This window comes from Sus scrofa, chromosome X, assembly GCF_000003025.6.
Source record: "Sus scrofa isolate TJ Tabasco breed Duroc chromosome X, Sscrofa11.1, whole genome shotgun sequence".
Lineage (NCBI taxonomy): Eukaryota > Metazoa > Chordata > Mammalia > Artiodactyla > Suidae > Sus > Sus scrofa.
In genome coordinates this window covers 15,744,196-15,769,477 of record NC_010461.5, presented here as the reverse complement: position 1 = coordinate 15,769,477, position 25,282 = coordinate 15,744,196, and the positions used below count along the sequence as shown (strand labels likewise).

Below are 25,282 nucleotides of genomic sequence, written 5' to 3'. Positions count from 1 at the left end.
TGTGTGGCTGCACTTTCTATATACATGCAGGCTCTTGCAGGTGTGTGGGAGTCAGACAAGGCTCTCTTGCATCTGCCCTGCTTCCTCTTTCTGTACCTGAATCCGAAGGCAGATTCCTGTTCTCCACCACCTGCTCTCATGCAGTGACTTGGAACCCACCTCTCCTCTGAAACATACCCCGTCTTTCTACTTGGAGGGGTCTGATGTGATGGCTTTCATGGTTTCCTACACTTGCATCTCCCACAGCCCTCAGTGACTTCGCACACAGAGTAGAGGCTAAAGCCCCGATGATGGCCTCCAGAGCCGGGCATGACCTCCCCAACCTCATCTCCCACCCCACCCCACCCCCCATCCCCCGTGCACTTGCTCCACTCCAGTCTCCCTCCCCTCCTGGCTTGTCCCCAGGCACACCGTGCACACAGGTGCCTCAGGGCCTTTGCACTTGCTGTTTCGGACAGGCTGGAACTGGTACCCCAGTTATCTACGTGGCTCACTCCCTTACTCCCTTTAGCTTTCTGCTTGAAATGTCATGACTTCCTGCCCCACCTTAATGCCCCTCCCTGTATTATTTGTCTTCATAGCACTTCTCACCCTCCACCATTCTCTTTTTTGTTTTGTTTTGTTTTGTCTTTTTGCCTTTTTCTAGGGCTGCTCCCGCAGCATATGGAGGTTCCCAGGCTAGGGGTCGAATCGGAGCTGTAGCCGCCGGCCTACGCCACAGCCACAGCAATGAGGGATCCAAGCCACGTCTGCAACCTACACCACAGCTCACGACAACGCCAGATCCTCAATCCACTGAGCAAGGCCAGGGATCGAACCTGCAACCTCATGGCTCCTAGTCAGATTCGTTAACCACTGCGCCACAACGGGAACTCCTCCACCATTCTCTTTGAATACTCTTTGATTTATTGCCCATCTCCCCTCACTCAAAGGTACGCCCCATGAGGGCTTTTGTTCTAGGTCATATCCTTGGTGTTGGTAGGTTGCCTGGCACAGAGTAGGTTGCCACATCGACATGTCGAAATGGATCTTCTCCCACTGGAAACCATCCTACCAGCTGTCTGGTCACCGTTGCTGCAGGATGGCAAGAAACTTGTCACCTGGCTGCTTGCGGCTGTTCTCCTGAGCCATATGCTCAGTCATTTGGCTCTCAGACTTCTCTGAGAAGCTTAGCTGGTCGTTTATGGCATTCCTCAGGCTAACCAAATGGCTTTTATGCCAAGTTATTCTCCTTCTTCTTTTTTTTTTTTTTTTTTGCAGTGTATTGGCATTGTAGCCTTTGGTGGTTGTGAAACTGGGAATTCGAATATTCCTTCCAAGCCTTTGCTTTGTGCAGTTTAAAGGCAGGAGATGGTGGTGGAGAAGACCGACAGACACTCCTATTTTTTTAAGTGTGTCTTGTCTAGATTGAAATCCCAGTTAGTCTTTGTATTAGTCATCGTAGACTAGATGCTAAGACAGACAACCCCCAAATATCAGTGTCTTAACATGGTAAAGGTTTATCTATGCCTCATGCCAAGTCCCGATGGGCAGGGTTCCCATTCCATCTGGTAGTGGATGGGGAAAGAGAATGTACAGGAGGGGACTGCTGGGGAGGTTTTTATGAGCCAGGCCCCCCAGTGGCCCATAGCGCTCTCGCTCACCTCCCATTGGTCAGAACACCAGCATATGACCCTACTTAGCTGCACAGGAAGCTGGGAAATGTGGATATACCCAGGGAGAAAAAATAAAGATGGGCGAACACTGGGTCTGCCACATGTTTGCTTTTCAAACACTTTTGTGGGTTATTCAGCTTGGGTAGACTGTTCTGGGAGTTTTCCTGATATGTTGACAAAAGATGAAAGGCCACACTTACTGTGTACATACTGTGTGCTTGTTGTTTCTGTTTCAAATTTAGATTATTCTAAACTGGATGACAGATACAAATGAATTTTTACAGTACATTAGAAAATGTTTCTGGCGTTCCAAGTTATGCAGAGTATCTTGCTTTAACCCCTAAATTCTACTCAAGGTAAACACTAGCAGGGAGTTCCCGTCATGGCTCAGTGGTTAACGAATCCAACGAGGAACCATGAGGTTGCGGGTTCGATCCCTGGCCTTGCTCAGTGGGTTAAGGATTCGACGTTGCTGTGAGCCGTGGTGTAGGTCGCAGACGTGGCTCAGATCCCATGTTGCTGTGGCTGTGGCTGTGGTGTAGGCCGGCGGCTACAGCTCCGATTCGACCCCTAGCCTGGGAACCTCCATATGCTGCGGGTGTGGCCCTAAAAAGACAAAAAGACAAAAAAAAAAAAAAGCTAGCAGAAGTGATTGACTATACAATGAAACCAAAAATGATGCTTTGCACAGAAAAGATCAAGCTACTGACTTTTGTCTTTGCTACTTGCAGAAACAAATTCATGAATGGAATTTTACAGCCTCTTCCATTAGAGGAATAAGGTAAGAACATAAGAGAAAATGTAATTGTTGTTTTAATACAAGTAATGATAATATTGTTATCATTTAAATGTTTTTACTTACTTATAGTATGTGACGTTCTCATTTTTAACAGAATCCAAAACAGACTATTTTGTCTTTTGTTGCCCTGCCAGTTGTTCATAATGTCTTGCCAGCAAGGGCATCTTGGCTTATTAGAGCAGAGTACTTTTTTTTGTATCCAACGGATGACACTCTCTTGTCTCAAACTTTGTAAAAAGAGAAGTTATGGGAGGTCCTGTGCAGCGGAATCAAATCCAACTAGGAACCATGAGGTTGTGGGTTCCATCCCTGCCCTCGCTCAGTGGGTTAAGGATCCGGCATTGCTATGAGCTGTGGTGTAGATCGCAGATCTGGCTTGGATCCCACGTTGCCATGGCTGTGGCGTAGGCCGGCAGCTGCAGCTCTGATTCAACCCCTAGCCTGGGAACCTCCTTATGCTGTGGGTGTGGCCTTAGAAAGCAAAAAAAAAAAAAAAAAGGCGTGTGTGTAGAAAGAGGAAGTGTTTCTTCTTTGAACCGATGATGTTCAAGTGAGTGCCCAGGGACCCCCAGAACTGAAGCTGGGAGTTCCTCGGCAAGGATACTTGGCTGGGATCTCCTGCACAGAGCGAAGGAGCCAAGGACATTGTAATCAGCAGGCGAGTAGGGTGGCGTATTCCCAGGGAAGGTGTACCATTTGCTGTTTGGTTCAGGAGTGGGGACCATTTGGGCCTGAACTGTGCGGCTGTGCTCTGAGTCTCACCCTGCCAGCACATCCAAGGGTGGGAACAGCTTTCACACAGACGTGAGTTCTAATCCCTCTCATGCTTTTTGACCTTGAGAAAGTCACTCGGCCTCACTGGGTCTCAGTTTCTTCATAGTTTCCATCAAAACAAGGGCTTAGACTAGAACTCTCTCTCCTTCCTCTGATTCTGAGACTACAGGCCACTGAATGAGCCCCTGTTACCGCTCAGCGCAGCACGATCCTTTCCGAGACATGTCCGTGTTTAAACTCAAAAAATGTTTACATCACTTTGAAGGAAGGGGGAATCCTTTAAGAAAGGAGTAGTGAGTATATGTGAATAATACTGCTCAGAACATATAATTCAGAAGGCATTGAACATTTTCAAAAACGTGCTACTCAGAAACAAGTTGTTTGACAACATGTAGTTAAGAACCTTCTGTTGGTACCTTTTCATAGAGATACCTCTTGTTGCCATGTCAGCCATTAACAGGGATGTGCAAAGGGCCTGGGGTGAATCAGACCCTGGAAGCAGTGTGACCTGAAGAGCCTGTGTTGAACATTTTCAGTGCTGTCCAACTAATTGTGGTGGTTTCTTTATAGATTGGTTTTCAAAACTTATGCATGGATAACCTAGGTTTAATGCTGTTTGAATCACCCTATATTTTAGCTATTTCAATTCACTGTCATGTAATCCATAGCATGTCAAGAATGGTCAAAGAAGCTATGACCGCAGAAAGAGATGACTGAGGGTAAAATAAAGTAGGTCCATTGTTTGAAGGGCTTATCATAGAAAGGAATCTAGCCTTTTCTATAGTGCCACCTGGCGAAATGAGGGCCATTGCCTAGGCTTTGGCACAGTGCAGATAAAGAACTTGCAAGCAGAGGGAGTGCCCATCGTGGCTCAGCGGTAACGAACCTGACTAGTATCCATGATGTTGCGAGTCCGATACTTGGCCTTGCTCAGTGGGTTGGGGATCTGACGTTGCCAGGAGCTGTGGTGTAGGTCGCAGATGAGGCTCGGATCTGTGACTGTGTTGCTGTGGCTGTGGCGTAGACCGGCGGCTGCAGTTCCAGTTCGACCCTTAGCCTGGGAACTTCCATATGCTGCAGGTGCGGCCCTAAAAAGGAAAAAAAAAAAAAAAAAAAAAGAGCTTTCTAGCAGTGAAATCCCTCAAGAGATGACATATGATGATTTTCTGTCACTGGATATTCCAGGCAAGCAGAATGGAGTCAGATCCAGACCTTGGGTGGGGATGGAGCAGATGATATTTAAAGACCTTTCATGAGCTAAGATGCCGTGTTTATTTCCACTTCCCTTGTATGACCACAAATACTGTGTCCTAATAATTTTCAAGTCTAGAAATTCCTTTGGTATCATAATAAATTCTTTCACAAATGCCGTTTTATGACATGATAAACTCTTGAGGACAGAGACCATGTTTTATTTCCTTTTCTGCTGCCCATATGCTTTGCTTAGCACTGAATGTATAGGAAGTTCCTGATACATATTGAAGTGAGTCAGTGAATACAAACTCAAACGTAAGTAAGATATATGCCCCTGCTATTTAAATTTCATAGAGCATGAAGTCAATGAAGGAGTTCCCTTGTGGTGCAGGGGGTTAAGGATGCAGCATTGTCACTGCAGTGGCTCGGGTTGCTCTTATGGCATGGGTTCGAGCCCTGGCTCAGGGACTTCCACATGCCACAGATGCAGCCAAACAAAGAAAAAAAGGTCCATGGAAGGGGCAGTATTTGTTAAAGCATTAGTGAATCTTTCAATGGAAAAAAAGCTATTACTGGATTTTTCTCAAAATTTTAAATAAATGTCATAATTTAGATATAATAAACATGGTTATCTTTTGAATTTACAGCATATCCAAATTTGATGAACGGTGTTGTTTTCTTTATGTCCATGATAATTCTGATGACTTTCAAATCTACTTTTCCACTGAAGACCAGTGTAGTAGGTGAGTTATAGCTGATTCAGGTGTTTTTAGTTTAATTGTGGTGAATCACTTTTAAAGGGTGTTTGTTGTGAAAATACTTATTTGCTGTATTTCTTTTCCTGCAATGTTAACTAACGAAAAATAATTTTTACAGTTTTATTGAGATATAATTCACATACCATACCATGCCATTTGCTTTTTTTTTTTTTTTTTTTTTTTTTGGCTTTTTAGGGCCGCACCCATGGCATATGGAAGTTCCCAGGCTAGGGGTCAAATTGGAGCTACAGCTGCTGGCCTCCGCCACAGCCACAGCCACAGCCATGCCAGATCTGAGCCATGTCTGTGACCCACACCACAGCTCACAACAACGCTGGATCCTTCACCCACTGAACCAGGCCAGGGATCGAACCCGCATCCTCATAGATCCTAATTGGGTTTGTTAACTGCTGAGCCATGAAGCGAATTTGCTCATTTTAAAATATATAGTTCAGTCTTTTCTCAGTATATTCACAGTTTTGCAGCCATCACCACAATCTAATTTTAGAATGTTCTCATCACCCTGAAAAGCAACCCAGTATCCATTACCTGTCCCTCCCATCTTCCCTCAGCCTAACCACCCCCAGCCCCAGTCCTGTGCAATCACTGAATCTTTATTTTTTAATTTGCCTGTTCTTGACATTTTGCGTAAAGAAGATTGTACAATGTGTGGTCTTTTGTGGCTGACTTCTTGCATTTTTCCTATGTGTTCAGGTGTCACCCATGTTGTAACATGTGTCAGAACTTCATTCCTTTTTGTGACTGAATGATATTCCATTGTATGGACACATTTGATTTGTCTGTTCATCATTCGAAAGGCATTTGGGTTGTTCTCACTTTTTGGCTCTTGTGAGTAAGGCTGCTGTGAACATTGGCACGCAAGTTTTTGTGTGGACTTCTGTTTTAATTTCTCTGGGAGCCAAATTACTGGGTCTTATGCTCATTCGTTATCTAACTTTGAGGCATGGGCCAGACTGTTTCCCCACGTTACATACCCAGCAGCAGTGCATGAGGATTCCAATATCTGCACGTCCTTGTAACACTTGGTGTTGTCTGGCTTTTGATTGCAGCCGTCCGAGTGGAGTGTGAGGTAGGATCGCATCGTGGTTTGGTTGTGCGTTTCCCTAGTGACCGATGATCCTGAGCAGCTTTTCATGATCGTATTGGCTCTTTAGGTATCTTCTTTGGAGAACTATCTAATCAGCTCTTTTGCCAAATTAAAAAAAAATTTTTTTGCACTTTTTATTTTGGAAAATACTCGGACCTACAAGAACATTTCCAAAAAACTAGTATGAAAACTTTTCATGTTTCCCTCGGAACGCCCCAGTGTTAAATTAACCCTTTTCCTCCTTTGTTTGACCTTCTCTCTCTATGCAGGTGGTTATTGTGCTCTGAACTGTTGGGGAATACGGTGTAGACACAATGCTCCATTACCTCTCAGTACTTCGGGGCTTGTTTGTTTCTTTGTTTTGTCTTTTTGCCTTTTCTAGGGCCACACCCGCAGCATATGTCAGTTCCCAGGCTAGGGGTCTAATCAGAGCTGTAGCCGCCGGCCTACGCCACAGCCACAGCAATGCCAGATCCAGACCACATCTTCGACCTACACCACAGCTCACGGCAACACCGGATCCTTAACCCACTGAGCAAGGTCAGGGATCGAACCTGCAACCTCATGGTTCCTAGTCAGATTCGTTAACCACTGAGCCAGGACGGGAACTCCAGTACTTCAGTGCTTATTTCCTAAAAACAAGAACATTCACTTAGGTAATCACAGCACAGTTATCTAATCAGGAAATTAATAATGATTGATACGGTGCTATAATCTCCAAACCTTATCTAAATTTTACTTAACTGTCCCACGAACATCCTTTCTAGTGAAGCAGAAGGTACTTGATTTTTTCTCTGGTTCATGATCGAATCCAGAATCACAGGTTAACATCGAGCTCTCATGTCAGTACGGCCCCCTTTTATCTGAAACAGTTCATCTTCAATCTTCCTTTGTCTGTCTTAATGCTTTCACAGAGGGCAGGCCGTTCATCTTTTTTTTTTTTTTTTTTTTTTTTTTTTTGGTCTTTTTAGGGCCACACCCGAAGCACATGGAGGTTCCCAAGCTAGGGGTCAAAATCGGAGCTATAGCTGACACAGCTCATGGCAACACCGGATCCCCGACCAAGGAGATCAAGGCCAGAGATCAGACCCACATCCTCATGGATATTCGTCGGATTCGTTTCCGCTGTGCCACGATGGGAACTCCACAGGCAGTTTATCTTACATCATCCTTCAGTTTGGGTTTATTTGCTGTTCTCTCATGATAACATTAGTGTTATGTCTTTTGTGTAGGAATAACACAGAAGTGATGCCAGGAGACATGCTTTATCTTTCCATGTCCTTCTCAATACATCACAGCAGGAGACATACAATATCTTTATCGCATTGGTGATATTAACCTGGCTCGCCTGACAGAGGTGGTGTTTGCCAGGTTTCTGTGAACTTTGCCCATTTTTAATTATGTTATTTGTATTTTTGTTAATAAGTTTTAAGAGCTCTTTATATATTCTGAGGAGTGGCACAGTGGGTTAAGAATCTGACCACAGCGGCTCAGATTACTGTGGAGGTGTGGGTTTGATCCCTGGACCAGTGCAGTAGGTTAAAAGGATCCAGCATTGCTACAGTTGCAGCTTGGTTGCAGCTGAAGCTCAGATTCAAACCCTGGCCAGGGAACTTCCATATGCTGCAAGTGCGGCCATAAAATTTTTTTTTACAAAAGGAGTTCTTTCTGTATTCTGGATGCAAGGCCCTTCTCAGATAAGTGATTTGCAAATGCCTTCTCTCATTCTGTGGGTTGTCTTGTTACTCTGTTGAAAGATGGTGTTAGTGCAGCACAAACATTTTAAATTCTGTGGCAGTCCACTTTATTTTTTCTTTGGTCGTTTGTGCTTGTGATGTTTTATCTAAGAAGGCTTTGCCTCACCCAAGGTTTTCTCTGGTGTTGATGTTTTCTCCTATGAGCCTTAGAGTTTTAGTTCTGGAACACTGGTCTCGGCACCAGATTTGAAGAATAATAAAGGGACGCCTTTGAAGAATTACCAGTTAGAGAAGTGACTCATAAACAAGTCCTGGGGGTGGGGGAAGCATCGAGGGAACCAGAAGGAAAGACGTCCAGGGACAGAATAAAATGATGTACATTTCTAATGGGCATTTACATAGAAAGGGGCTCATTCTAAGCAGTCCGTGGATGGACCCACATGAAAGAAGCCTTAGTTCAGTATAAGGGAAGCAGTTCTCAGTGAGATCCCCAAAGAGTGAGCTGTCTTGTGATGTCATGAGTTCTCTGTGCGTCACAAGGCAGGTATTCACACATCAGTCAGCCAACCGTTTGGTGTGGATACTGTACAGAGGGGATTCCAGGAACATGTGCGTATTTGAACTAGATTAGATAACCAGTGAAGTACCGTGTCAAATCTAGGAGTGGAATGCTTATTCCTTGACATGTCAAAGCTTGGTTGATACTCAGTCACAGTCTAATGTAATCAGGCCAAGTTAAAGGTAAGGAGTAGGAGGGATCATAATTCGCAGCATCTTTGTGACATTTTGATGTTTTAGGTTTTGCTCTTTGGTCAAAGAGATGATAACCAGCGCGGTGGGCACTACAGTGGAGCTGGAGGGAGAGACCGATGGGGACACCTTAGAGGTGAGTCACAGAAGACCTAGAACGTGGAAAAAGTTGTTGATTGTGTCTTGGATGCTTAAAGAAAATGCCTTTTTTTTTTTTCTGCTTTTTAGGGCCAAACCTGGGGCCTAAGGAGGTTCCCAGGCTAGGGGTCGAATCAGAGCTTCAGCTCACTGCCTGCACCACAGCCACAGCAACGCAGGATCCGAGCCGCGTCTGTGACCTACACCATACCTCACGGCAACGCCGAATCCTCAACCCATGAAGCGAGGCCAGGGATTGAACGTGCGTCCTCAGGGACACCAGTCAAGTTCTTAGCCTGCTGAGCCACGACGGGAACTACAAAAATGCCCCATATTTTGTGTGCAGGGTTTTTTATGTGTATATTTTTAAGTATTCATTTATGGACGAGCTAGATAGCCATCGCTATCCATGACTTTCAGAGATTCAGTTTAATGTACCTCTATAGAGAAACTGCATTACTTTGAGATCCTCTCACCCAACCACAATGTATAAGAAAAATTTAGCACGGACTAGACTCAAATTCCTCTTTGTGCCCAACCTATGGAAAAGCTTTTCCTAAGGTAATTATAGTGTTTGTGAGGCTACAGGAGAAATAGTTGGGCAACTAGAAGCAGACTCTTTCATTTATGCCTAAAACGACTTTAGTTATATCTACTTGCATGTAATATATTAAATATGATAATCTAATTGTTAAGAAAGTAGGATCATTATAAGCTCTTTGGGGCAGCACAGTGGTAGTCCACAGATACTCCACGTGTGTTTGAATCTTGCACACTTATTCAGACTTGCCACTCTTTCGGGCCCTTGCAATTTAGTACGATTTCATTATACTTTCAAGGTAGGCTGAAATTAATTCTTTGAGGTTTCTTTCAGAAGACATCAAAGGGATTCATTTTAATAATGGAGTCAGGGACTCACATCCTTACCTTGGAATCAAAGTTGGTTGTAGAAACCAACTGAGTGATGCCCTTTGAAGGTAACAGATGTGGGGACAGAGAAGGGTGGGGGATAAAAGCCTGTTTGGGAGCCAACTGATGTCTGGTTAAATGAGACAGTGAGGGTACCCACTAGGAATCTTAGTTGTTGGGAACATCCCTAAAAGTGGGTGGGGAGGGACGCGTGCACAGATACACATGCTGTGCACCTCTGTAAGCAGTCATGGGGCGGGGGGGCGTAGAAAATGACAGAAAGAATCCCTTGCTGCCTCTGCTTTAAATAAATACTTACTCATCCAAGAGTTACCTTTGTTTTAATCATTGAGAAGAACCGACTGGAATGCTGCTGTACAGTTTTTGATGATAGAATTGGGGGAACAGGAGTTTCTGTCGTGGCTCAGTGGTTAACAAACCCGGCTAGTATCCATGAGGACGTGGGTTTGACCCCTGGCCTCGCACTGGGGGTTAAGGATCCGATGTTGCCGTGAGCTATGGTGTAGGTCGCAGACATGGCTTGGGTCCCACATGGCTGTGGCTGTGGCTGTGGAGGCAGCTGTAGCTACTGAATCGACCCCTGGGCTGGGAACCTCCATATGTCGCAGGTACAGCCCTAAAAACACAAAAGACAAAAAAAAGGGGGGGGGGGACAAAAGAGCAATACAAGTTACAGGCGGAATTTTGCATTCTGTGTTTAATGCTAGGTCTGTACATCTAAAAGCAGGGGGTGGGACAGCATATGTGCTTTGTATTAAGACACTTTTAATTTTCTTTACCTTCAGTTCTTTTCTGGGCTATAGAAAGTAGTTGTGGAGTTCCCATCATGGCTCAGAGGTAACAAACCCGACTAGTATCCATAAGGAAGTGGGTTCGATCCCTGGCCTCAATCAGTGGGTTAAAGATCCGGTGTTGCTGTGAGCTGTAGTGTAGGTCGCAGACACAGCTCAGAACCCATGTGGCTGTGGCTGTAGTGTAGGCTGGCAGCTGAAGCTCCAGTTCGACCCCTAGCCTGGGGCCCTCTATATGCTGTTGGTGTGGCCATAAAAAGAAAGAGAAAGAAAGAGAGAGAGAAAGAAAGAAATAAAGAAAGAAGAAGAAATACTAAAAAAAAAAGAAAGAAAGAAAGTGGTTGCTTTCCTGATGAGTTGATAAGGGATCATGCAGGAAGGCACCTATTTGAGGTACATAACATGCTTAGAAACAGGGGTTTTTTTCTCCGGTTCTTTGTTTGTTTGTTTTGCTTTTTAGGGCCGCACCCATGGCATATGGAAGTTCTCAGGCTAGGGGTTGAATCTGAGCTGCATCTGCTGGCCTACGTCACAGCCATAGCAACGTGGAATCTGAGCTGTGCTGTGACCTACACCACCACTCACAGCGATGCTGGATCCTTAACCCACTGAGTGAGGCCGGAGATCGAACCCACGTCTTCATGGATACTAGCTGGGTTTGTTCCTGCGGCGTCACAACAGGAACTCCAGCTCAGAAGCAGTTTTAAATTGCAGCATTAAAGTGGGGAAAAATTCGAGTTCCCTGGTGGCCTAGCAGTTAAGGATCCGGCATCGTCGCTGCTGTGGCTCAGGTCACTGCCGTGGTGCATGTTTGATCCCTGGTCCGGGAACTTCCACACGCTTCAGGGGCAGTTAAAAGTTTTTAAAAATTAAAAGAAAAATAAAGTGGAGAGAAATCTTAAAACACTGAGCCCACTAAGTTACACATGAGCCGTATTTTGAAATTATTTGCATTCCATTTCATACAACCATGTTACGAATATTTGAGCAACTGATAATTCTACTCCTTTAAAGTAGAAGTCGTTTTCTGGAGCTTCTCCACCCCAAGTCGTGTGCATTTTTATCTTGCTGCTTTTCCATCTTCAGTATGAGTACGACCATGATGCGAATGGTGAGCGAGTCGTGCTGGGGAAGGGCACGTACGGGGTCGTGTACGCCGGAAGAGATCTGAGCAATCAAGTGCGAATAGCCATCAAAGAAATTCCAGAGAGAGACAGCAGGCAAGTCGGTCGGGCAGGTCTTCTGCCTTCATCAGTTGCCCCCTCCACACCCCAGATCCTGTGCCCACCACTGATGCTGCAGAGGACTAAGGATAAAAGCTTTATGTCATAAAAAATGTTGCAAATCTCGTGGAATAAGGGTCATCTGCTTTTGTTCTCTGCATGTTATAGATAGATTGAGAAAATGAAACACCTTCACTTAGAGGCATGTGGATTGCAGAGTCACGTTTTAAAAGGTGGCTGTAGTTTTATTCCCAGCCATCAACTAGGTCTGATGTTGTGCTTTTTTTTTTTTTTTTGCTTTTGCTTTTCTTTAGGGCCACGCCCTCAGCATATGGAGGTTCCCAGGCTAGGGGTCGAATCGGAGCGACAGCTGCTGGCCTGCACCACAGCTACAGCAATGCCAGATCCTTAACCCAGCGAGTGAGGCCAGGGATCCAACCTGCATCCTCATGGATCCTAGTTGGGTTTGTTAACCACTGAGCCACAAAGGGAACTCCTAATGTTGTGCATTTTTATGTAGAAATTTTTTGCACATATTATAAAACGTGACTTAGTGTTTTAATTCACATTCTAACAATTTCAAATGGCTGTTATTAATTCAGATGTCTCACTACAGAAAATTAAATGTGGTAAAAAAAAAAATAGCTTTTTGCAAGATGGCCTTTTTTTTTTTTTTTAAACACTGCCCTTCATCCTCAACTGTAGATTTGGAGCTAGTTTTGTTTTGTTTTGTTTTGTTTTTTTGCCTTTTTGCCTTTTCTAGGGCCGCTTCCCATGGCATACGGAGGTTCCCAATTGGAGCTATAGCCACCGACCTACGCCAGAGCCATAGCCACACGGGATCCGAGCCGCATCTGTGACCCACACCAACGCCGGATCCTTAACCCAGTGAGCAAGGCCAGGGATCGAACCTGCAACCTCATGGTTCCTAGTTGGATTCGTTAACCACTGTGCCATGATGGGAACTCCTAGTTTGTTTGTTTTTAAACCCACCAGTACTACCAATTCATTTCTTTAACATTTTTTAGAGTCTAATTAAATGTTTATTCCTTTTAAAATTTCTTCCCCCTCCTCATTGTGAACAAGAACATATTGCCTGTCAAGTGTTTTTGTAAAGAAGCTACATCCACAGTCATGACCACAGTATAAGGAATCATAGCTCTGTGCTCCACAGGGGTGCTCAGACCACATCTGCAGCACTGCTGTCAGTGCTGAACGCTGCTGGACATGTGCAAACCTCCCTCCATCCAGGTGGCCAGTGAATTATTAGGGATGGGTTGTAAGGGATTCCTAGCAACTGTAAGACCCTTCATCATTCCTTGATCCATTTATTCACTCGGGTGTTCATTTTTGTGGGTTACGATATTTGAATGATGAGGCAGGGCCTGAAATGAACTTGTCCAACTTCTTCCAAGGCTAAGAAAGCTAAATGACTTCTCAGGGATGTAAAGAAACAAGACTAGGATCCAGTCTCTTGAATTCCTCCTGCAGTGTTCTACCATTTATGCTCATGATGGATAAGGTGTTGCCGTTGTTCGTTGGGGAGTATCGCTGGCGTGGACCACTGCCTTCAGCTGGTTGTAATAGACGTTTCAGCTTTTCACTGCTGGAATTTTTTCCTGGGATTTCAGAGCTAGAAAGGACCTTAGAGACCATTTTGTCTGAAGAGACTGATAATGGGCACCTTCTCTGTGCCACATTCTGGACTGGCACTGGGTCCTAAAAGGTGACTAGGATATTGTCCTTATCTTAGGATGTGCCCCGTTGGGTAGAGCAGAATGACAAGTGCCATAACACAGGGGTTCACAGAGTGTTTGTAGAGCGTTAGAGAGGAATGAATTAGCTTTCCTGGTTGAGTTATGCAAGTTTGAGAAAAGAAAATCATCTTTGAGGGAGTTCCCATTATGGCTCAGTGGTTAACAAATCCGACTAGGAACCATGAGGTTGCGGGTTCGATCCCTGGCCCCGCTCAGTGGGTGAAGGATCCGGTGTTGCCATGAGCTGTGGTGTAGGTTGCAGACGCGGCTTGGATTTGGCGTGGCTGTGGCTGTGGCGTAGGCCAGTGGCTACAGCTCCGATTCGACCCCTAGCCTGGGAACCTCCATATGCCATGGGTGCGGCCCTAGAAAAGACAAAAAAGAAAAGAAAAAGAAAATCATCTTTGAGCTGGTCTTTGAGGGATAAATAGGAGTTCATCTAGCAGAAAAGGAGGCCAGAGCTTAGGGAAAACAGAGCTGGTAAGCACAGCGTGTATTCATAGAACAGCATATTCTCTGCTGTGACTTGAATATAGGCTGTGCGACAGCGGGGGACTCTTGAGATGAGGCAGACATTTTTAAAGATGTAGTCTGACCTGAGTTCGAAGGTCTCGTGTGCCATTTTAAGCAATACGGTCTTCACGTGGACTCGCGAATGGAAGAGATGTGATGGGGTGTGTGTTTTTGGAAGGAGAAGTGTGGTGATCAGGGGGGAATTGACTCAAGAGGCCAGAAGCAGAGGCTGGGAGGTCCATTGGGTTGCTGTGGCTGTAGTCTCAAGTGAGGCTGCCAAATGAGACTAGAAGGCAGCTGAGGACAGAACCTGCCAGAACAGCTCCCTCCGTAGGGGAGCAGAGGGAGAGGGGCTGTGGAGAGAGACCAGGATGGGTGGACACTTCAGACCTTAACAGTAGTGAGAGCAACAGCAGCTCAGTGGGTACCTACCACATGCCAGGCGCTGCCCTGGGTGCTTAAGAGACTTGACACACGTTGCCCCTCAGCTGTCCCGCGTAGCTGGGATAATTGGCCCCTCTTTTACAGATGGGCAGCTGAGTAGTCTCATGGGAGCCAAGCGAGACGACATTTCCAGAAAGAAGGGATGGCCAGCAGTGGGGCAGGTACTGGTGAGATGCGGCGCAGACCCCCAGCTCGGGATTTGGCAGGTGACCCGTGCTTTGTTTTTCCTACCAGGTACTCTCAGCCTCTGCACGAGGAGATAGCCCTGCACAAGTACCTCAAGCACCGCAACATCGTTCAGTACCTGGGCTCCGTTTCCGAGAATGGCTACATTAAGATATTTATGGAGCAGGTGCCTGGGGGTGAGTGGTCGCTGGTCTTCTGGTCTCACACTCTGAACACCACTGATGAAAATAGAATACGAACAGCATTATCCATCCTGCTGTTAAAAATGACAGATGTTTGAGGTGTGGGTGGGAGAGCATTTGTTTCTTAGAGGAGTTGGATACAGTTTTTTCAGTGTCACAAAAACAGGCTCTTCCTGGCCTGGTAATTCACTCATCAAATATTCATTGAAATCTCCCAAGTGCCAGTGCTGGAGACAGAGAGATGAATAAAGCATAGTCTCTGGCCTTGAGGCCTTCACAGTCCAGGAGGTGAAATATGCTTTGGAGAAGAGGGGACAGAGGGTTTTAAAAAAAAAAAAAAAAAAAAAGAAATGACATTGCAAAACAACATGTTGACAGTGAAATCCAACACCAGTGCTTTATTCACAAAAGCCCTGAAAGCAGAGGCAATAGACGGCAGGGTTAAGAATTCGCAGATCTGGAGCCAGACATCCAGGTTGAATTGGCCCCTCCACCTGCACGCTGTGTGATGCCAGTTTTCTGATTGAATGAATGAATTATAAAAATGGAATAATAATAATAATTACTATAATAATTGGAGTAGGAACAATCATTGGACTTAAAACAATGCTATTTCAAAGGGGTAAATGAGATAATATATGTAAAGCTTATAAATTGGTGCCAGGCAGAGAGCAAAAAGTCAGTAAGTGCTCATTTAAGAAAATAGCAATAAAATTAATAATAATCTGAATGCAAATGTAAAACCTTCTGTGAGGAATCTGTATTCAGAACCAAAAAAAAAAAAAAATGAAAAGAAAGCTGTATTCATTCATTCACTCAACCCATAATTATGAAGAGCCTACCATTACGTCTTTTTTTTTTTTCTTTTTCTTTTTTTTTCTTTTTCTTTTTTTTTCTTTTTCTTTTTTTTTCTTTTTAGGGCTGCACCTGTAGCATATGGAGGTTCCCAGGCTAGGGGTTGAATCAGAGCTATAGCCACCAGCCTACGCCACAGCCACAGCAATGCTAGATCCGAGCTTCGTCTGCGACCCACACCACAGCTCACAGCAACGCCAGATCCTTAACCCACTGAGCGAGGCCAGGGATCGAACCCGCAACCTCATGGTTCCTAGTCGGATTCGTTTCCACCGCACCACGACGGGAACTATGGGAACTCCACCTACCATTCCATTAAAAGCCCAAGTATATATCTGAAGAGCCAGGCAGTAGGCTGGATTTTGAGAGTTAAATTTAAGATAAAGTACACTCGCTTCTTCCCTCAAGTTGCTCATCGTCTAGGGGAAAATAGTAGTTGCTATTTCAGGCGTGAAGTCTGAGGATGACCACAGAGTTGGGAGATAGCTGTGTACCTCCCATTTTACAGATGGGGAAACCGAGGCATAGCCAGGTCCCACAGCACTGTATCAAGGGGGAAGCTGAGACTAGCTGATGCCGAGGGCCTGGAAAATGATCTCTAAAATACATAGTCGGAATGCAGTGGAGGGGAGTTCCCATCGTGGTTCAGCGGTTAACAAACCCGACTAGTATCCATGAGGATGTGGGTTCAATCCCTGGCCTCGCTCAGTGGGTGAAGGATCCGGCGTTGCCGTGGCTGTGGTGTAGGTCGGCAGCTACAGCTTTGATTTGACCCCTAGCCTAGGAACCTCCATATGCTGCGGATGCAGCTCTAAAAAAAGAAAAAAGAATGCAGTGGAGGGAGGTTTTCTTCTGGCCCAAAGGCTCACTGTTTAATAAAAGTATAATGGGTGTGGATGGGGGGTTGTTAAGATGGTCCTGCCCCAACCTCCTCCAGTCCGGGTCCCCATCTCCTTAAAGGGCCCCTCGATCTGGTCCTGTCTGCCTCTGATTTCAGGGCAGTGTATAAACCGTGACTTTGAGTCGAGCCGAATGGCTGAGACACTCGTGCCGGGTCTGCAGTGTCAGGCCAGCCCTCTCGAGTTCGGAGCACTGCTGCGCTCTGCTCCTGACCCCACACAGCTGAACAGACATTAAGCCCCAAGGAGGCCTGGCTGAGTGGCAGGGGTCACAGGGGGTTCCTTTCCACCCTCCACCTCTGGCCAGGCTGAGGTGCTGGTTCACCTGCAGCTTCTTCTCTGGCTGTGCTGATTGCTCATCTGGGAAGCGGGCAACAGAGGGGAGGAGAGATGTTGGCTTTGTCCCAGATACAGTGATGTGGGTGCAGGTGCTTACAGTGGGTGAAACACCTCCCTTTGTTTCCCGGAACCCTTTTAACTGAATCTTCCTGGCCCTGATGAGCCCTCTGCTGTGTCGATTTCCAGGAAGCCTTTCTGCTCTTTTGCGATCAAAGTGGGGGCCGATGAAGGAGCCCACCATCAGGTTTTACACCAGGCAGATCCTGGAAGGCCTCAAGTATCTGCACGAAAACCAGATTGTGCACAGAGACATAAAGGTACTTGCTTGTCTGAGCCACTGAGGTTTCTTTCGCTTGTGCATCTCATGTCATGCATGCTGCCGGCACTGTCTGCAGGTGGACCAACTCACAGAAGGGGCAAGACTGAGCAGTCTGGTCTTCCTAGAAACCCATGACCATTTCTTAAGGTCCGAGTCTCTTTTACATTAGTTTGTTTAAATCTGTCTTTGGGGAGTTCCCGCTGTAGCTCAGCGGGTTAAGAACCTGACTATTATCCAAGAGGATGCAGGTTCGATCCCTGGCCTCACTCAGTGGGTTAAGGATCTGGCATTGCCGTGGGCTGTGGTGTAGGTCACAGATGCGGCTTGGATCCTGCATTGCTGTAGCTGTGGTGTAGGCCAGCAGCTGCAGCTCCGATTTGACCCCTAGTCTGGGAACCTCCGTCTGCCGAGGGTGTGGCCCTGAAAAGACAAATCCATCAGTCTGTCTTTAAGCATTGAATGTTTTTCCTTTTCTAAAGGGTGATAACGTTCTGGTGAATACCTACAGCGGAGTGGTGAAAATCTCCGATTTCGGAACCTCTAAACGTCTTGCAGGAGTGAATCCATGCACGGAGACTTTTGCTGGTAAGCAGAACAGAGCTTGGCCTGGTGTGGCCATCCTAGAGTTAGGCTTGCTGGAGCCACAGTCCTTCGAGAATTACTCGCTGAGCACCTGAGCGCAGAGTAGGCAACTGGTAATTGAAATGGACAGTGTATTGTCCCCAACTTCAAAGTGTTTTCACAAGTTCCCATCGTGGCACGACGGGAACGAGTCTGACTAGCATCCATGAGGACGTGCGTTCAATCCCTGGCCTTGCTCAGTGGATTAAGGACCTGGCGTTGCCATGAACTGTGGTGTAGGTCACAGATGTGGCTTAGATCTGGCACTGCTGTGGCTGTGGCTGTGGCGTAGGCCAGTGGCTACGGCTCTGATTAGACCCCTAGCCTGGGAACCTTCATATGCTACAGGTACGGCCCTAAAAGAGAAAAAAAGAAAGTGTTTGCACTCTGACATAAAGATGTGCTTAGCCAGCTATTTGTGGTAACGTGGTGGCCTTTTGGTCTTTGTCTTCTAAGGTGGGGTAGGTGTTGTGCTCTGCTTGAGGTTTTCTGATGATTTCTAACCACTCAGCAAAATGGCAGCATGTCTCTTAAGTTAATAGCACATTACTCAGGATTGTGGGTAATTTTGAATAACAGTATTCCTCAGACAACTTTTTAGGACATTTTATTGGTCTTTTATAAAAAAGAGTCTGTCACTTTAGGAGTTCCCTAAAGTGGCTCAGTGGTTAACGAATCTGACTAGGAACCGTGAGGTTGCGAGTTCGATCCCTGGCCTTGCTCAGTGGGTTAAGGATCTGGCGTTGCCGTGAGCTGTGGTGTAGGTTGCAGACGTGGCTCGGATCCCGAGTTGCGGTGGCTGTGGTGTAGGCCAGCAGCTACAGCTCCGATTTGACCCCTAGCCTGGGAACCTTCATATGCCGTGGGAGCGGCCCTAGAAAAGGCAGAAAGAAAGAAAGAAAGAAAAAAAGAGTCTGTTACTTTAGTGAAGTCTGCTACCTTGGCTTTTGATATGATTATGTTTCCAAGGGAGGCTAATTCCTCTAGGGAATATGGTATTCTCAGTGGGTTTGAGCCACTGGATTTTCTCTTCCATGTGTCAGTGATGGAATCATGAGTTGAGAGGGACTGGATTCAAAGAGTGGTATACAGTTGCCAGCTAGCTTTCCGTTTACGTGTCCAGTGAGTAGAATGATGCTTGAAAGCTACCTATAGCTTTTTGTAATTTCCGCTCAAAAGCAAAAAAAAAAAACTTTGATCCTTGGAAGGAAGTACTGATTTTGCGCAAGTAAAGGTTTATGGTCCCCTAAGGTGTAACAAAAGAATCACAGAGATCTTGCTTGATAGAATTATGAAGCAGCGCTTATAATACTAGAGCTCTGAAATAAGCTATAAAAGACAGATGACTGGAGTTCCTTGGGGCTTAGCAGTAATGAACCCGATTAATAGCCATGAGGATGCGGGTTCCGTCTCTGGTCTTACTTGGTGGGTAAGAATCTGGCATTGCGCTGAGCTGTGGTGTAGGTCGCAGACACAGCTCAGATCTGGCGTTGCTGGGGCTCTGGTGTAGGCCGGCAGCTACAGCTCTGATTTGACCCCCGGCCTGGGAACCTCCATATGCTGCGGGAGCAGCCCATAAAGGAAAAAAAAAAGAGACAGATGATTCTTTTCTAATCCTATAACACCAAACTATAGAGTGGACAGACTTGGCCTTAGTTGTGGTGAATAATATCTCAGCTTTGAAAGACTTTTCTTCAACAAGAGAGTTGTTGTATGTTAGCCACTGGACGCCCACAGTGGAGACTCATTCTCTATCTAAAGAGCACTTTTATGCATCAGAAATGACTTCTCTGTTGTAACGCCAAGGGAGGTACATGCACCTCAAAATGGGAACATATTGTACCAAGGACCCGACCAGAATCTCTCAAAGAGTGTATTGAATTTTCATTCATCGCCTCTGATATAAGTATACATTTATCAACATGTAGATATCAGTGAGTATGTATGTACATACGTGTGTATGTATGACTGGCCTATTTTTTTTTTTTACTGGCCTAATTGAAAATGACTTATATCCTTCTCTTTGGAAGCCACCAATTAGCTTGGCAATATGTAGCAAGAGGGGCTCTGATATGACAAGGAGTTATTTCAAGACATAAAACCCCCAACAATTTATCTCGTAATTATCATCCCCGAGGAGAAAAAAAATTCATAAAGAAAACGCATGTATAATTCATTATCACATATCACATTTTCCCAAGTAATTGGCTTGAGGAGGCATGAATTTTGCATTGCAAAATAATGCAGGGGTGTTTGGGGGATAATAAAGAAGGGGGCTCATTTTGGGTAGGAAATTCCCCTGCATATAATTACTCTTTGCAAAACAGAGTGGTTCTGTAAAGACATCTCAGCTGTTGGGTGCCTCTGAATGTGGCGGGGCACTTCCACCCAGACGCTGGAGACTGTCGGAGCCTGGAAGGAGAGACAAAGGCTTCAGGCAACTTCTTGGCCCCAAGTCCTCCTGTCCCGTGTGCCCCTGAAGGTAAAGGCATAAACCAGCCAGAACCTGGTTCCCAGGCTAGGGGTACAATCAGAACTACAGCTGCCAGCCTACACCACAGCCACAGCAACACCAGATCCGAGTTGCTTCTGCAACCTACACCACAGCTCACGACAACGCTGGATCCTTAACCCACGGAGCGAGGCCAGGGATCGAACTCATGTCCTCATGGATGCTAGTTGGGCTCGTTAACAGCTGAGCCACGACGGGAACTCCAGATTTCACATAATCTTTCAAGCATCACCCGTGCTATCACCCATTCCTTTTCTGGCTGAATAGTATTCCATTGTACAGATAGACGACATTTGGCTTATCCATCTACCGGTTATCAGGCATTAGAATTCTTTCCCCTCTTTGGCTATTGTGAACGATACTGCTGTGAACATTTACATACAAGCCTTTGTGTGGATGTGTGTCTTCATCCCTATTCAGTAGATACCCAGCAGTGCAGCTCGAGACAGGAACTCTGTACTAGTCTATGGCTGTAAACGGCCTTGGTTCAAATTCTGTCTCAGCCACTTGCTAGCTGTGGGCCAGCATGGTGCTTCACCTCTCTGTGTCTCAGTTTCTTACGTAAAACAGAGATGCTCATAATACCTACCTCAAAGGGGTATATATATTTTATATATTTTAAATGAGTTTGGAGTTCCCTGGTGGCTCAGCAGGTTAAGGATCCGCATTGTCATTGCAGCGGCTTGGGTCACTGCTATGGTGTAGGTTCCATCCCTGGCCTGGGAATTTCCGCATGCCACGGGTACAGCCAAAAAAAAGGAAAAAAAAAGAGTCAATATTGATGAAGTGCTTTAAGCAGTACCTGGCTCAGAGCAAGTACAACTGAAATGTATAGTAATTAAATACTAATTTTCACTTAGAGGTCACAAGTCATTAGAGCTGGCAGGAGCCTTTGAGAGAATCAAGTTTATGTGCGTAACTAACATGTTGAACCTGTCAGACTCAAAGGGTGTAATTTTTATTTTACTTTTGTTGCCTATGGCCCTTTAGATCCTGCCCAAGGCAGTAGTCCTTTCCCGTGACTTTCCAGTCACCCTTAGATAACAGAGAAAGCCTTAATGGCACGTTGAGAAGCAAATGCAGTCTGAATCCAGTCATTGAAAGGGTTCCCTCTAATGCACAGGTGTACATTGCTTAATTGCACTTTGCTTTATTACATTTTGCAGATACGGGGGGCGGGTGTGTGTTTGTTTACAAATTGAAGGCTGTGGCAACAGTGTGATGTTAGATGATGATGAGAATTTTTTTTAAGCAAGAAAATATTTGGAGTTCCCTGGTGGCTCAGCAGGTTAAGGACTCAGCGTTGTTGCTGCCATGGCTCAGGTTCAATCCCTAGTATGGGAAATTCCGCATGCCATGGGCACAGCTAAAAAAAAAAAATACTTACTTAAGGTCTGTATGTTATTTTTTCTTTTTAATTAATTTATTTATTTGTCTTTTCTGGGCCACACCCACGGCATATGGAGGTTCCCAGGCTAGGGATCGAATCGGAGCTATAGCCACCGGCCTACACCACAGCCACAGCAACACGGGATCTGAGCTGCGTCTGCAACCTACACCACAGCTCACGGCAACACCAGATCCTTAACCCACTGAGCGAGGCCAGGGATCGAACCTGCAACCTCATGGTTCCTAGTCAGATTCGTTAACCACTGCGCCATGACAGGAACTCCTCCTGTGTGTTGTTTTTAGATGTAATGCTACTGCACACTTCCTAGGCTGCCGTGTAGTGTGAACATAGCTTTCACATGCACTGGGAAATCAAAAACGTCATGTGGCTCGCTCGCTCCATTGCTGCGTTGGCTTTCCTGGGGCAGTCTGCAGCTGAACCCGAGGTGTCTCCAAGGCCCGCCTCTACTCATCCCCCACTGGTCCTCCTTCAAAGGGCAGCTCCTTTTCCCCTGTCCCATGGCTCCCGTGGCAGGCAGCACATGAGTCTGGGTGTCGGCCTTTTCTGCCTTCCTTGCCTCCTCCTGTAGTCACCAGCCATGGGCAGAAGGGGAAAGGGACATAGAAAGTGGTCCCTTGCCTGCCACTGTTCTCAGCCGGCTCCTTGCACTCGGGGCCTGGCGGTTGGTTGTTGTTGCTTGGCTGCCAGATCCCTCTAAATGTAGCTCCCGTGTCCTGGGCAGGGACTGGTCCTTCGGCTGTTTGCCCGCTGCCTCCTCGCCCTCATCTTTTACGCTGCACCTTATACCTGCCCCTCCATCTATTTCTATTGAGGGAACCAGGCCCTGGAAGGCTGTCTTTGGGCAGGATGTCTTTTTAAAAGACCCTCAAGCAGTATTTCTCCAGCGGGTTCTGCATCTCGTGTCCAGGGTTCATGCATCCTTTACCTGCTGCTAATAGGGTGTGGCAATATCCCCAGACCATATGGTCCTCGCTATGCTGCTGTCAGCTGCTTTTGCTCCCGTGGGAACCAGTCCTCTGTGCAGCTTTGTTGCCACGGACACATGCATATGGAGCTCTGAGTGGGCCCAGGGAGGAGCCCTCACAGGCTCTGGGTTGGGAGGAGAAAGTGGGGGCCCCTCCCTCCAGACCCATCCCTTGGGCAGGGCAACTGGAGTGGCCACGGGGGCCATGAAAAGCTGCACCTTATCTCTCTTTTTGCTATTAATATTAATGGACAGAACATCGTAAGTCAATTATAATTAAAAAATTTTTCAAAGGAAACAGTTCGGGGGGTGGGGGGATGCGCTGGGGCTGTGGGATAGAAATCCTATAAAATTGGATTGTGATCATTGTACAACTATAAATGTAATGAATTCATTGAGTAATAAAAAAAATTGTAATCAAATTTTGTGGAGTTCCTGTTGTGGCTCAGTGGGTTAAGGACCTGACTAGTATCCATGAGGACTCTGGTTCGATCCCTGGCCTTGCTCAGTGGGTTAAGAATCTGGCGTTGCCGTGAGCTGTGGTACAGGTCGTCGACGCGGCTCAGATCCTGAGTTACTGTGGCTGTGGTGTAGGCTGGCAGATGCAGCTCTGATTCGACCCCTAGCCTGGGAACCTCCATGTGCCGCTGGTGCAGCCCTAGAAAGAAAACAAAAATTAACTTTTAGGAGTTTCTGTTGTGGCTCAGCAGGTTAAAGACATTGCTTCTGTGAGGATGCAGGTTTGATCCCTGGCCTCCATCAGTGGGTTAAGGATCCAGACTTGCTGCAAGCTGCAGTGTAGGTCATAGACGCGGCTTGGATCTGGTGTTGCTGTGGCTGTGGTATAGGGCGGCACCTGTAGCTCCGATTAGACCCCTAGCCTGGGACCCGCCATAGGCCGCAAGTGTGGCCATTAAAAGAAAAAAAAAAAGAATTAGCTTTCAGCACCACTTCCTCCCAGCCCAGAGCCTTTGATGGCTCCTCTTGGGCCCACTCAGAGCTCCATATGTATGTCAGATTTTAGCACCTGTATTAGTTAGGATCCAGGCAGGAAAAGTGCAATCACCCTAGTTATTTTTAGAGAGAGAATGTCATAGAAAAAATTGTCTATTAAGCCTGGGTTATCAGAAAGCAGCCAAGCCTAAGAATGTATCCCTAAGGCTTGGAGGAGCAAAGGGGAGGGTGGGATGCAAACCTTTCAGTAGCGGGTGCCCCTGGGCTGGAGCACAGAACTCTGAGGGGACAAGATGAAGCTGTTTCTGGAAGGATGGGGAACAAAAAAGCTGGGGCCCACTGAGGGTCCACAGTGATGCTTGCTAAGCGCTCCTTCCTGGTGCTTATGCGCAGGTGGGCTCTTCCCCCCACCCCACCCCCCGCCTCCAGGGAGCAGCAGACTAAACAGACATGTGGTTTGCAGAGCCCCAGATCCAGCGTAGCAGAGCTGAGTGATAACAGCTTCATGAACAGCCCAGTGTCAGGTCTAAGGTAATGAATTAGGGCTTAGTCAGGAGGCATATTCCCTGCCAGATCCTATCTCTCTGTGTTCACAGTAGCAGGCGTCTGTAGGGGATATTGTGTCACTGGAAGTTCCCTTGCTGGGGCTCTGAGATTTCCTCACACCGCAGCAAGGGCTGCGAGCCTCCACCTTGCCCAACCGTGCAGCCAACTGCACACTTCCCCCTCAAGTTTTCAGCTCAGGAGGCTAAAGCCATCATTTTTGCCCTGCTTATCCCTTGCACTCACTGATACAGCCCATTTATATTTAGCTTTAAATTAAGAATTAATTAAAAGTTTTTAGGAGTTCCCATCGTGGTTCAGCGGTTAACAAACCCGACTAGTATCCATGAGGATGTGGGTTCAATCCCTGGCCTTGCTCAGTGGGTTAAGGATCCAGCGTTGCCGGGAGCTGTGGTATAGGTCGTAGACGTGGCTCGGATCCCACGTTGCTGTGGCTGTGGCGTAGGCTGGCGGCTACAGCTCTAATGAGATCCCTAGTCTGGGAACCTCCATATGCCACGAGTGCGGCTCTAAAAAAGACAAAAGGACAAAAAAAAAAAAAAAAAAAGAGAGAGAGAAAAATGCTGATAAGACATTGGATCTTCAAGAGAAGGATGTAGTTGGTAGCATCGCCAAACTTATTTTAACCAATGAGCCCTTTGTTTTCCTTGATCAAGACTCAGCCTGCTTGGGTTGTGTGATCTTGAGGCAGACACTGGAGTTTCTGTGCGCACCAGTGTTCTCTCTTCACACCTTGGCCAATATCCGAGTTTGCTATTTCTACTAAACCTCTTGGCCAACACTTAGTATCGGCCGCTGGTGCTTCCACATCGCTCCTTTCCTCTTGCCTCAGGATTAGTTTCAAGGAAAACCAAAGATTCGACTCCCAGAGCCCTCGATTGACCTCCCCGCCCCATCTCCCCAACATCCCCTTCCCCTCCCTGATGAGCACCTTCCCTGTGGCAC

The 25,282-nt window shown here is 46.4% G+C and overlaps 1 protein-coding gene across 1 annotated transcript in view; it reads left to right on the top strand.

Annotated features, from left to right (window-relative positions):
* Nucleotides 1-25,282, top strand: part of MAP3K15 (mitogen-activated protein kinase kinase kinase 15) — a 150,480-nt gene that overhangs the window by 97,900 nt on the left and 27,298 nt on the right. Inside the window, exons 12-18 of the mRNA XM_021080807.1 lie at nt 2,387-2,436; nt 5,070-5,165; nt 8,784-8,871; nt 11,681-11,814; nt 14,766-14,893; nt 17,179-17,309; nt 17,791-17,896. Of these exons, the coding sequence (XP_020936466.1) occupies nt 2,387-2,436; nt 5,070-5,165; nt 8,784-8,871; nt 11,681-11,814; nt 14,766-14,893; nt 17,179-17,309; nt 17,791-17,896 (733 nt within the window). The remainder of the gene's footprint in view (nt 1-2,386; nt 2,437-5,069; nt 5,166-8,783; nt 8,872-11,680; nt 11,815-14,765; nt 14,894-17,178; nt 17,310-17,790; nt 17,897-25,282) is intronic.